Genomic DNA, 14,254 nt, shown 5'->3' on the forward strand with positions numbered 1-14,254 from the left:
GTCAGTGGGGGTGTAAGCAGTTTCTAATTCTCTCCTTGCCGGAGCCTCAGTCATCAGCTGTAATTTGTGGAGAGAATTGGCTGTAAGTGTTCAGATTGCCTACAGCTCCACCACAGGCACAAGAAGGAATTACACAGTGCACAGTGGGCTGTCCATGTAATGCAGGACTAAACAGGTCCTCTCTCTCTCAAATGATACCTGTGCCTTAGCTGGTGGCTCTTTGCAAAGCTATAAAAGCATGTTTTCCTTCCAAGCTCGTGTCATAGAGGCTGGGTTGAGCTGCAGCATGCATGCCTTCTCCATCCCCCACCTGTAAAGCTCAGTGCTGGAGGCTAAGCAGGGAGAGAAAAGGCATGCATGCTGATGCTCAGCCCAGCCATTAGGACACAAGTTTGGATAAAAAGAACATGATTTTATAACTTTGCAACGAGCCATCAGCAAAGAATTTGATTTTATTCATTGTAACCTCCTGCTGCCACCTCACCGCCCTGTGACCAGCTGCTCCCCTCACCATGTAGACTGTAGGCCCTCACAGGCAGGGTCTTCTCTCCCTTTGTACCAGTCTGTCATTGCCCTTGAGTTTCTGTTACAATTTATATGTTAACCCCTTGTTATAGGCCCACAGAGCACTTTAAAAATATGAATCAAACAATAATAAATAGAATAGAAATGACCTATCTCATTACAATGATCTGATATAGATGGGATATACATACAAGTTTACTACTATACATGTCTATGGGCTCATATAGTTGGGATTATTCTATTGCTCCCTGTGGCCACATTGTGAATAAGATAATATAAATGCTTTACTTTTCCTGCCCTTTACCTTAAAGCATACATTTTGCACAGTAAATTGGCAATATACTATATACAGTCAGTATATATGTATCCTGTGCCTTCTTTCCTTGAGGCTGGGGTCTTGGGTTCAATTCCAAACAGAAGATTTCTTCCAGATCGCCCAGTGTCTTCTGCGACACTCTAAAAACATACCGAGATTACACTCTGAGACAGATCCTATATATAATCTGTGTATAGCGCTATGGAATATGTTAGTGCCTTATATATAGTAAATGAGTAAAAAAAATAAAAAGAAACCCCGTAAGCTGCATTGCCATACTTTTTCCATAACCGTGTGCGACTGCAACAGCAGACATGATGCACACAGAGGGTTAAAGATTACAGCTGTCTGCCACTTGATAGTATCTGGCGGTCATGTGTTGTGCTGCCTGGAGCTGGGATTCTGCACATACACACCTATGCTACAATAGACAGTATGGATAGGATTTATAGGAGCCCTATACATACTATGTATAATCTGCACACCATCCCCATGGGTCTACACCTCCATCCCAGGAGAGGAGGTGGAATATGTGGGGGATCTGGAGTCGGTCCACATAGTATTCATGGCGGTGTGCGGAGTTTTGCTTTGTAACCGTACACAATCTAGGAGCTCCATTGAAGGATTGTTCACGCTGACTCTCTGCTCAGCCATAAAATACAAGCAGCCTTAATACAATAGGAGGATAATACACAGGGAGGGGTTATGGGAACAGAATTCCCATCCAAGCTGTGCTTTGATGCCTGCCCTCCTTACTGCTCCATCTCTTCCCTCCTCCCTCTCTCTCTCTCTAGCTCTTGCTCTCTCAGCCTCTCTCTATAGCTCTGTAACTTTGCTGGTTCTGCACATAGCCTCGATATGTCTTTCTGGTGGATTTATCCTGTCTTGGTCACTCTTTGTACCCTATTCTATTCCCAGGCTTTGAGGACATACCCATCCAATGAAGGTAGGGGGGCTCTAACATACGTTCTTCATTGGGGTACCAGTATAGGAGTGATGGATAGAAAGACTTAGCACACCTGCAACATCCATCTATCTCCTATCTATCTATCTATCTATCTATCTATCTATCTATCTATCTCCGATAGAACTTTTAGTTTACTTTGTCTCAAGGTTCGTGAAATAATCTCGATTCTTGACCCATACTGGTTCTCCAGAACTACTGTACAGTAGACGCACCATGTGCAGGTTACTGTATCAGATTCTGGCTTTACCGTTATGCATTGGGGAAACACCTGCTATAGAGACTCATTGCTATTCCTGCACCCCTATAATCTGGTGGTCTTCCACACGTTATCCTATAGGAGTGTTTGCTGTGTGATGGTATTAAGTCTTTCTCCAGCTGTTTGCTTCATGCTGTCAATAGTCCATGTGGCTGTGTGATAAGAGTCCTGCCCATGGAGTACAGTACATTGTGAATGGTGGGGGATGCAGATAGACTTTGCTGACTATATTTTATACATCTACACATATATATATATATCACCTGTATAGGATGCCTTTACGCTTTCTTGCAATCTTTGTTCCGGCTTCTTATGATTTCATCTGGACGGGACAGTGGGGGAAGGTTTAGTAGCCCCTTGTGGCATGTATTATTGATAAGTCCTAGGAGTGTGACTGGCTGGAGACAGACAGAGGAGATGTATGAGGGCTCTGCCAGTCTTGTGTATGTGCTTTATCTGCACTGAACTGTCTACCACAAGCTCCGGGAAACCAGCAATTGGGTCCATGTGTCTTTAGAAGAATTGGGATATTTATAGGGAAGCGAGGCTGAAAATATCTACGTGTATGGCATATTGGCAGCCATGGTTTATTGGGTCAATGGTATCTATATATATATATATATATATATATATATATATATATATATATATATATATTAATGTATTCCTGTAATTTTCCATCTGAGAATTCCTTAGAATATAATATATAAAATATATCATATGGCATGACGGCTTTCTGTCTGCTGACTGACGCTGAGCACACATTTTCCTTATATATTATCCTGCCATTGGTATTAAGTACATTGTGTAGGATTTCATCCCTCACCAGTAACCGTGTGGTGTAGTGCATTGGGTTATTCCCATAGGATGTGCAGATGTAGCAGAGCTGAATGTGTTAGATGTAGCAGATGTGAGTTTGCCCTGTGGTTTCACACCTACAATTACTGTATTATCACCATGCACACACCTTGTAGCCCCATAGAGGTAGATGAGGCCCTGGGTATATGAATGCTAGAGATTTGTTTCTTTTATGGCTATCAGATAACAGTGTCTTGCACGCCTAATAAACCATATGAGAGTGCATGCAGACACGTGTGTAAAGGTTGTGTAATAGCGAACCCCATTGACTTCCCTTTACAATCCTGAATGAATGGGGGGTTTGACTACAAAAACCACCACTGTGGCTATTCCATAACACTGACAGATGGGCATATACAATACAGTTATATAACTGCCTGCTCAGTACTAGTACAGTAACATTATGCTCACCTGGTAACAAACTGGTTAATGTATTGAGGTTATCTATAGAAGGGGATGAAATGTCACAACTACAGAAACATAGTGAGGACACTGTTTATGTCTGACCCCAGTATACTGTTATTATTGATCGTCATCAACATCCACACAAAACTGTCAATAAGCTAATTTAATAAGGTGGACTATAAAAGTACTACATCCTATACAATACAAAGCAGTACTATACCATAGCATAGCATAACATGCTACTGTATACTATATCATACCATACCATACTATACTATTCTATGCCATACTATATTATACCATAGCATAGCATAATATCCTATCCTATACCATATCATACCATAACATACAATACTATATTATATCATGCCATACTATACTATACTTTACTATTCTATACCATATTATACCATATCATATCATAACATGATATACTATATCATACCATACAGTACCATTCTATACTATATATACCATACTATATCATACCATACTGTACCATTCTATACTATATATACCATACTATATCATACCATACCATACTGTACCATTCTATACTATATATACCATACTATCATACCATACTGTACCATTCTATACTATATATACCATACTATATCATACCATACTGTACCATTCTATACTATTGTATACCATACTATATTACATCATACCATACTGTACCATTTTATACCATACCATACTGTACTATACTGTGCCATATCATAATATACTATATAATACCATACTGTACCATATTATACTATTCTATACCATTATATATTATATCATACCATACTGTACTATACTATTCTAAACCATACTATATCATACTATACTAAACTATTCTACACCATACTATACTGTATCATACTATAATGCACCATAGTATACTATTCTATACCATATTATATCACACCATACTGTACTATACTATTCTATATCATGTTATATCATACCATTCTATAGTATTCTATACTATATCATAACATAATATACCATACTATACTATACCATACCATACTGTTTCATGCTATTCTATTCTTTTCCATACTATATCATGTAATACTATACTGTATTTTACTATAATATTCTCTTTCATACTATATCATATACTGCAATACTATACTGTATCTTAATATACTATTCTTTGCCATACTGTATTATTTCACACAATACTGTATCATACTATACCATATTATACATTCTTATACTATTCTTTACCATACTGTACCATATCATACTATACTACAGTATATTATAGCATGCTCTACCATACTATACTATTCTATACCAGAGGATACCATACTGTACCTTACTATACCATATCATTCTAAACTGTACCATACTATACTATTTTATACTGCACCATATTATACTATACGATATGATACCATGCTATACCATATCATTCTACACTGTACCATACTATTCTATACTACACCATATTATACTATATGATACCATACTATACCATATCATTCTACACTGTACCATACTATTCTATACTACACCATATTATACTATATGATACCATACTATACCATATCATTCTACACTGTACCATACTATTCTATACTACACCATATTATACTATATGATACCATACTATACCATATACTATACTGCACCACACTTTACTATTCTATCCAACACCATACTATCTCATACTATACTATTCTATACTACACCATATTAAACTATAGTACACCATGCCATACACCATACCATACTTATCTAGCAACGTTTTACACGTGTCTGCATACAGTCCACCATAACCCTCAATAACATGATAGTGACTTAGTGTAGTGGGCTGAAGAGGTGCAGTGTAGCTGAGCTGAGTTTGTCATTCATCATGTCTTATTTTAATATCAATGTGATTCCTTTATATGGGGCAATATGTAATTCCAGTGCAAATGTAAAGTGATGAACTGGGAAAAGTTACATTACAAATTCAGCACTGCTACATCAGTAATTGTAAAAAAAAGGATGGGACAGGTTGAGCAGCAATGGGAGGTAGAAAAACAGAATAAATATTATTATTATTATTATCATAATAATCATAATCATCATCATTATGGTTGCTGTCCTTTCTACAGCCAGATATATAGTCACTAGGGGCTTCAGGGGGAGTCCTTACCATATCAACCCTTTTCTAGTATCCCTCCCAAAATGTGGTTCCCCAGCTGTTACTAAACTACAACAACCAGCATGCTATATATATATATCGCACCCTGCCTTATACAGCAATTGGATGTACTGATCAATGTAAAATGAACAGATTGGATTCTATAGAAATAAAAGTTTTGTTGAAAAGTTACTTCCTGAATGGGCTGAGATGCAATACCAGATGTAACCACTGTACAAGAATGGCGCTGTCTCTGGAGAAAGCAGCTATAGTGTTCTATTATAATAGTATCAGAAAGTTTAATGTACGAGCCCCATCATAATCTATACTAAGTTCACATAGATAAAGTTATTCCCTCCATTCCTCCCCCCCGATGCTATTCACATATAATACAGTACTTACAGTGATGCCTAGAAAGAGATACAATTGACCTTACATTGGAATGTTACTTCATATTCACAGATTATCCTTGAAGTCAGTGTGAACACATCCAGTACCGTGCCATGAGATTTTCATTATGAGAATGATGTTATATGAAGGGGCTGCAATATCTACAGTATAAATAACAAGAATGAATCATTACCATCTTCCTGCCATGAAAAGTGGCCATAGATGTGCACCTAGTGTTGGGAATTACAGGTGGTCGGAGAAAGATGGTGTCTAGGTGGAAAAGTGGTCCCTATTATTGTTATTGGGCTACCCAACTTAGTGCTAGTCCTCGCCTCTCAGGTCTTGGATCTTATAGATATAAAACTTGGATGTCTGGGATTAGATGGAGAGTCGGCTGGTTGCCCAGAAACAGCGCCCCTCTTGTCCATATGAGGTATAGCCGCGGGACTAGAGTGGTTCTGTTCTGGGTAAAAAGCAAGCTAGAGTGTACAATATATGTGGATACATTGGGGCCCTACAAGCAAGAACAACATACTGTTATTAGAGAGAAGGGAACCCGTCACTATCTCTAAGGGCCACTGAACCAGCAGAATGCTCTTATTACACTCCCTATTACACGAAATGATTATCGGACGTTACGGCCAATAATCGTCAAGTGTAATAATAGGCAACGATCAGCTGACAAGAACAATGTCTGCTGATCATTGCTGTCGTTTGTCTTTTAACATGTTAAAAAACAAACGACAATGATAGCAGCGATCTGCTGCTGTTGCTCCGTGGAATAGGAGTGGCAGACTGCCGCTATCCTCTATGGGCTGCCCGGACGATCTAGCGATCACCCGGGCAGCCCCCAGCACGACTCCTCCTGCACTTACCCGCTTGCTGCCGAGGAATAGCGGCGTCAGCGACCGGGGAACAAGGAGCAAACGAGAGCTGACAGCACTTGTTTGCTCCTCACAGTCGCCCCGTGTAATAGGGGCTTTATGCAGTTGGGGTTTAGCACCTGAAAACTTTCAGTATCAAATTTGCATGTCCCCTCATGTTTCGGTGCGGTGCTGTTAAAATCAACCAGATTCACTGTTTTCCAATCAGTGTCGCGTTCCAGACATATTGGCCAAAAAGTTATATGCAAATTAGCTTGCTTGGTGCACTGGAGGCTATCCCAATACCGGGCATTTTGCCTGCTTGGTCACTGCTCTGTTTATTCTTGGTGTGACTACCAAAAATTAGTAAACATTCAACTTCAACCATGTTGGAAGACTCATAGGTGGTGACCAAAGTGATGGCAGAGCATGTGCGCTGCTGCTCCGTTCACGTGGGTGACAATTGACTTCTGTTCTCCTGATCGGTGGGGGTCCCAGTGCTTGGAAGTTATAGCGGGGCCCCATAACCATCTTGGTTTTACTATGCATCTTTGGTATATGTTGGAAAACAGTTGCAGGTGTAAAGTATACAGCATGGTCCCATTTAGCATAGTCTACTAGAGACTCCTAGATCCGTTCTCTCTTACTGAGCCCATACACTGCCCAATAATCGGTACGCAAGGGTTGCACAGACATTGTTAACGATGTCCGTGCAGCCTTTGTAAAGAAAAAAAATTGGCTGCTCAGCCAATCACTGGGACAGTGCCATGGCGCTTTCCCGGTGGTTGGCTGAACACCCCGTCACGTCAGACAGTACCAGAAGCGGGCTGAAGCTAGCAGAATGTCAGGGAGCGCAGAGAGGTAATATTCAAATGCATTATAGTTAGAATAACGTAGTATTCGCTCATCACTATACATCATCTGCAGTGTTGAGCGGACCTGACAAAATGTTCTGGTTCCGCAACATTATCCGAACACTCTGCGTTCGGGTTCGGATATCGTTGCGGAACCCGAACGTTTTGAAAGGTTTGCTCAACACTAGTCATCTGTGCTTATATGCCCCACCAGTATTCGAGGACAGTATCGGCCCCTCCTTGGTTCACTACATTACAAAGTGTACGTACATTGCAATTTACCGAGCCTAGGCAATTACCATTCATTACCATGTTTACTCTCAGTCTAGATTGTTTCTTCTTACTAATGATTGTGTGAAACTATTTTGGAGCCATCGCTGCGTGGAATCGGCTAAATTTACCGTCTTGTTTATACGTCTGTCTCCCTAACGCTCCACCGATGTCTATAGGGAAACCCGAGGTTACAAGAAGTGCAGCCAGTGTACCAGAACAAAGCTTTCCTACAGCAATACATCAGCCCGGAAAGCATACGATTAAATGAACGTCTCCGACAGCTCTACGTCCATACAGTGATGGAGAAGAGACGTTCACATGCATTAAAATGGAAATAAGGTAGAGGCGGACATAAGTGCGGCATGTAAATCCATTACCATAATACAACTATTTAATCTGAATGAAACAAGAGCGCTGCCATGTCGGAGAAGCCTTGGGTTTCTATGGTATTGTGTGAGTAAGTAACCACTTTCCATGATGATTGGCCACTAGAGACACCCCTCCATTACAGTCTATCAGATGCATAATCCACCGAATAACTTCATGGCCGTATGTTTGAGAACCTACAATATACCCAGGCAGATATGGATTTCATGTAGTGAGTGGAGATGAGCGAGTTGGCTGAAATTTGTTTTGAGTCCCATTTGGTAAAATTGGCCTTGGATTGGATTCTGTACACGGATCCGCAGCGGATTTCACGCTGCGAGTTTGCAAAGAAATACGATGCGGTACCTGTTATAGTGAAGTTCTATGTGGTCACATACCCGCAGTGGAATTTTCATTCCGCTGTGGCTATGTGACCCGGCCCCTTTAACCCCCAGCCGCCCACAGCCCGTAGGCCCGGCCCGAAGCATACATTATCTGCTTGGCTCCGCGGCTGTGTGTGTGGCTCCCGGCTCCCCTCACTCCCCATCAGCCAATCAGTGCATGTCAGCACTGATTGGCTGATGAGGAGCAAGGGGAGCCGGGAGCTTCACACAGCCGAGGCACCGAACAGGTAATGTATGCTTCGGGCCGGTGCTGCGGGCAGCCGGGGGTTAAAGGGGGCGGGTCACATAGCCACAGCGGAATGAAAATTCCACTGCGGGTATGTGACCACATAGAACTTCACTATAACAGGTTCTGCAGCGGATTTTGCTGCAAACTTGCAGCGTGAAATCCGCTGCGGATCCGATACGTGTAAAGCTACCCGAAAAGTTCTTGATGGACACTTCCTAACTGAATGCAAGTTTGTTAGTGTAACCCTAACATTAAAGGGCCACTCTAGCAATTTTTTTATTTTTTAAATCAACTGGTTCCAGAAAGTGCCAGAGATTTGTAATTTATTTCTATTAAAAAAAAATCTCCAGTCTTTAGTACTTAGGCCTTATGCACACGTTCAGTATTTTTTTCTGGTCCTGAAACAACCCGTGAGATATTGCGGATTGGACATCCGTATTCCATCCGTATTCCATCCGTATTTCCGTAATTCCATTTTTTTACTACTCATTGCTTTTCAGTGCACTTCATCCGTATTTTTTTGCGGAAATATGGATGCCAACATGTTACAATCCGTAAACAATCCGTAACCAATTCATTTCAATGAGAGGATCCGCAAAAAAAATGGGTCCGCACTAGGACATGTCCTTTTTTTTTGCGGATTGATTTTCATCTATTTCTGCTACTGATTGTGTGAATAGCCCAATAGACTTCAATGTGCACTAACTCGGATACGGAAATACGGATCCGTAAATTATGGAACGTGTGAATAAGGCCTTAGTCCTGCAGGAAGTGGTGTATTCTTTCCAGTCTGACACAGTGCTCTCTGCTGCCACCTCTGTCCATGTCAGGAGCTGTCCAGAGCAGTAGCAAATGCCCATAGAAAACCTCTCCTGCTGTACAGACTGAAAAGAATACACCACTTCCTGCAGGATATACAGCAGCTGATACGTTCTGGAAGACTGGAGATTTTTTTAATAGAAGTAAATTACAAATCACTGGCACTTTCTGACACCAGTTGATTTGAAAGAAAACTATTTTCGCTGGCGTACCCCTTTAATTTAGGCTTAGGGTAAGTAGGCCCTATTACATGAAAAGATTATTATGCAAAAAAATTGTTATATCCTTCAAACCTAAGTGATAATCTTCCCGTATCTATGCAAACAACAATCAAACGGCAAAAAAAAATTTGTCATTAGAGGATGTGTGGAGTCTAGCTGGAGGCCAGGGTTTGCTTCCCACTGTCCTATACTAGCTGTGGATCTGATACTGTCTGGGGGTTCAGCCAGTGGAACCCTCTTTTTTATGATTGGGGGGAGTCCCAGGGTTCAGGCCCCCACTGATCAGTATGTTATCCTCTATCCTTTTTATACAAAATATCTTTTGATGACCCTTTCCATCATGGAAAGTCATCAGTCGGACAGTCCCCTAACAGGTCATGAGTCATCAGTCGGACAGTCCCCTAACAGGTCATGAGTCATCAGTCGGACAGTCCCCTAACAGGTCATGAGTCATCAGTCGGACAGTCCCCTAACAGGTCATGAGTCATCAGTCGGACAGTCCCCTAACAGGTCATGAGTCAACATTCGGACAGTCCCCCAACAGGTCATGAGTCAACAGTCGGACAGCCCCCTAACAGGTTACGAGTCATCAGTCGGACAGTCCCCTAACAGGTCATGAGTCATCAGTCGGACAGTCCCCTAACAGGTCATGAGTCAACATTCGGACAGTCCCCTAACAAGTCATGAGCCATCAGTCGGACAGTCCACTAACAGGTCATGAGCCATCAGTCGGACAGTTCCCTAACAGGTCATGAGTCAACAGTCGGACAGTCCCCCAACAGGTCATGAGTCATCAGTCGGACAGTCCCCTAACAGGTCATGAGTCATCAGTCGGACAGTCCCCTAACAGGTCATGAGTCATTGGTCGGACAGTCCCCTAACAGGTTATGAGCCATCAGTCGGACAGTCCGCTAAAAGGTCATGAGCCATCAGTCGGAAAGTCCCCTAACAGGTCATGAGTCATCAGTCGGACAGTCCCCTAACAGGTCATGAGTCATCAGTCGGACAGTCCCCTAAAAGGTCATGAGTCATCAGTCGGACAGTCCCCTAACAGGTCATGAGTCATCAGTCGGACAGTCCCCTAACAGGTTATGAGCCATCAGTCGGACAGTCCCCTAACAGGTCATAAGTCATCAGTCGGACACTCCCCTAACAGGTCATGAGTCATCAGTCGGACACTCCCCCAACAGGTCATGAGTCATCAGTCGGACACTCCCCTAACAGGTCATGAGATGGCCTCCACAGAGTAGACCTCTAGATATGTTATGCTGCCTAATATAAATAGAGAATACATAAACTAAAATGTAAAAATCCAGATAAGAAATAAGCAACGTAATAGAGAATGACTATCGAATCCCTCCCGGTCCTGTAGAGTTCATTGAATGGAAGATCATTGACTTGTTGAAGCTTCCCGTCCTCCCTCAGTTTGGGATGCTAATGCGTCTGCTATTCTATAGTTTCACAGTATTGATCAACTGATGTGAATCAGTGGAAGGAGGAGGAGGGCCGAGTGGGAATAATGCTGAGGTGGGGGGGCACTATCACAGCACCGACGCTTGGTGACCTCTGTCATCTGGACTCTATCCATGGTCTGTCATTTAGGTCACTGTATTGTCTATATTCAAAAATGTTTAACTTAACTTTTTTTTTTTTTTAGCACTGACTGTTTATGGGGATTTTACAGCAAGCATTTATCCTTGTTCAGGTATACAGGCCAAGATCTATGGGAACAAATGTTATATCAATATGTCATTTTGGGTAATAATTTACAGCTATAGTATGACACTCTCTGTGTCAACATTCGGACAGTCCCCCAACAGGTCATAAGTCAACAGTAGGACAGTCCCCTAACAGGTCATGAGTCATCAGTCGGACAGTCCCCTAACAGGTCATGAGTCATCAGTCGGACAGTCCCCCAACAGGTCAAGAGTCAACATTTGGACAGTCCCCCAACAGGTCATGAGTCAACAGTCGGACAGTCCCCTAACAGGTCATGAGTCATCAGTCGGACAGTCCCCTAACAGGTCATGAGTCATCAGTCGGACAGTCCCCTAACAGGTCATGAGTCATCAGTCGGACAGTCCCCTAACAGCTCATGAGTCATCAGTCGGACAGTCCCCTAACAGGTCATGAGTCATCAGTCGGACACTCCCCTACCAGGTCATGAGTCATCAGTCGGACACTCCCCCAACAGGTCATGAGTCATCAGTCGGACAGTCCCCTAACAAGTCATAAGTCATCAGTCAGACACTCCCCCAACAGGTCATGAGTCATCAGTCGGACACTCCCCTAACAGGTCATGAGATGGCCTCCACAGAGTAGACCTCTAGATATGTTTTGCTGCCTAATATGGATAGAGAATACATAAACTAAAATGTAAAAATCCAGATAAGAAATAAGCAACGTAATAGAGAATGACTATCGAATCCCTCCCGGTCCTGTAGAGTTCATTGAATGGAAGATCATTGACTTGTTGAAGCCCCCCGCCCTCCCTCAGTTTGGGATGCTAATGCGTCTGCTATTCTATAGTTTCACAGTATTGATCAACTGATGTGAAACAGTGGAAGGAGGAGGAGGGCCGAGTGGGAATAATGCTGAGGTGGGGGGGCACTATCACAGCACCGACGCTTGGTGACCTCTATCATCTGGACTCTATCCATGGTCTGTCATTTAGGTCACTGTATTGTCTATATTAAAAAAAATTTAACTTTACTTCTTTTTTTTTCTTTTTTTTTTAGCATTGACTGTTTATGGGGATTTTATAGCAAGCATTTATCCTTGTTCAGGTATACAGGCCTAGATCTATGGGAACAAATGTTATATCAATATGTCATTTTGGGTAATAATTTATAGAGAAAATATTTGTTAAATTGATTTACAGCTATAGTATGACACTCTCCGTGCTATAGTGTACCTTGCTATATGTTACAGCTACAGTATGACACTCTCCATGCTATAGTGTGCCTTACTATATGTTACAGCTACAGTATGACACTCTCCGTGCTATAGTGTGCCTTACTATACTGTATGTTACAGCTACAGTATGACACTCTCCGTGCTAGTGTGCATTACTATATGTTACAGCTAGAGTATGACACTCTCCGTGCTATAGTGTGCCTTACTATACTGTATGTTACAGCTACAGTATGACACTCTCCGTGCTAGTGTGCATTACTATATGTTACAGCTACAGTATGACACTCTCCGTGCTATAGTGTGCCTTACTATATGTTACAGCTACAGTATGACACTCTCCGTGCTATAGTGTGCCTTACTACAGTATATGTTACAGCTACAGTATGACACTCTCCGTGCTATAGTGTGCCTTACTATATGTTACAGCTACAGAATGACACTCTCCGTGCTATAGTGTGCCTTACTACAGTATATGTTACAGCTACAGTATGACACTCTCCGTGCTATAGTGTGCCTTACTACACTATATGTTACAGCTACAGTATGACACTCTCCGTGCTATAGTGTGCCTTACTATATGTTACAGCTATAGTATGACAATCTCCATGCATTAGTGTGTCTTACTATATGTTACAGCTACAGTATGACACTCTCCATGCTATAGTGTGGCTTACTATATGTTACAGCTACACTATGACACTTGCCATGCTATAGTGTGCCTTACTATATGTTACAGCTACAGTATGACACTCTCCGTGCTATAGTGTGCCTTACTATATGTTACAGCTACAGTATGACACTCTCCGTGCTATAGTGTGCCATACTATATGTTACAGCTACAGTATGACACTCTCCGTGCTATAGTGTGCCATACTATATGTTACAGCTGCAAACTATAATCATGTACATTTTAAAGGGAACATATCATCAGAAAATGATCTATTGTTTAAGCACAATAAGCATTTTTTAAAGAATTTTTGTTGATGTTCTTTTATAACTTTCCGTTTTACTATCTATTTTATAAAATAATCTTGCAGTTCTCAGTCTGGCCACTAGGCCTAATATTAAGCTGACAAAAAACAAAAGGTGCAACAGCAACCCACAGGTGTTAGGGCTTACAGTATATACTCCTCCCAGCGTACACACGGTAAACACCTACTCTGTAGATATTAAAAATTAAAATATAATATTTTTTTTTAGAAAAGTGAGAATCTTAACAAACTATTTGATCAAACAGAGTGTACCATGTCACCAACGTTAAGGCGTCCTCGAGACATGGACCCTACTCTAGCATTTTCACACTAGCAATGGCCTCTCCTGGGCTGAATAAGCCTACAACTGGGACGAAATGATCTCTTTTATAGCAGCCTTGGGACATGGGTGGAGTGCAGGCCAACGGGAGGTAGCCACACACCCCACATTCAACAGAAAAAAAGGGAAATTTTGGCAGCACATCTATGACTC

General features: G+C 41.7%; 1 protein-coding gene across 5 annotated transcripts in view; it reads left to right on the forward strand.

Annotated features, from left to right (window-relative positions):
- Positions 1 to 1,699: 1,699 nt before the first annotated feature.
- The window catches only part of LOC138796073 (ephrin type-A receptor 3-like), a 195,604-nt gene continuing 183,049 nt past the window's right edge, over positions 1,700 to 14,254 (forward strand). For all 5 annotated transcript variants that reach the window (XR_011363709.1, XM_069975978.1, XM_069975974.1 and 2 more), the window contains exon 1: positions 1,700 to 1,787. Coding sequence is in view for 4 of the 5 variants with exons in the window: in XM_069975978.1 (XP_069832079.1) it covers positions 1,700 to 1,787 (88 nt within the window). In the remaining variant the exon portion in view is untranslated. The remainder of the gene's footprint in view (positions 1,788 to 14,254) is intronic.

This window comes from Dendropsophus ebraccatus, chromosome 6, assembly GCF_027789765.1.
Source record: "Dendropsophus ebraccatus isolate aDenEbr1 chromosome 6, aDenEbr1.pat, whole genome shotgun sequence".
NCBI classification, from domain to species: Eukaryota; Metazoa; Chordata; class Amphibia; order Anura; family Hylidae; genus Dendropsophus; species Dendropsophus ebraccatus.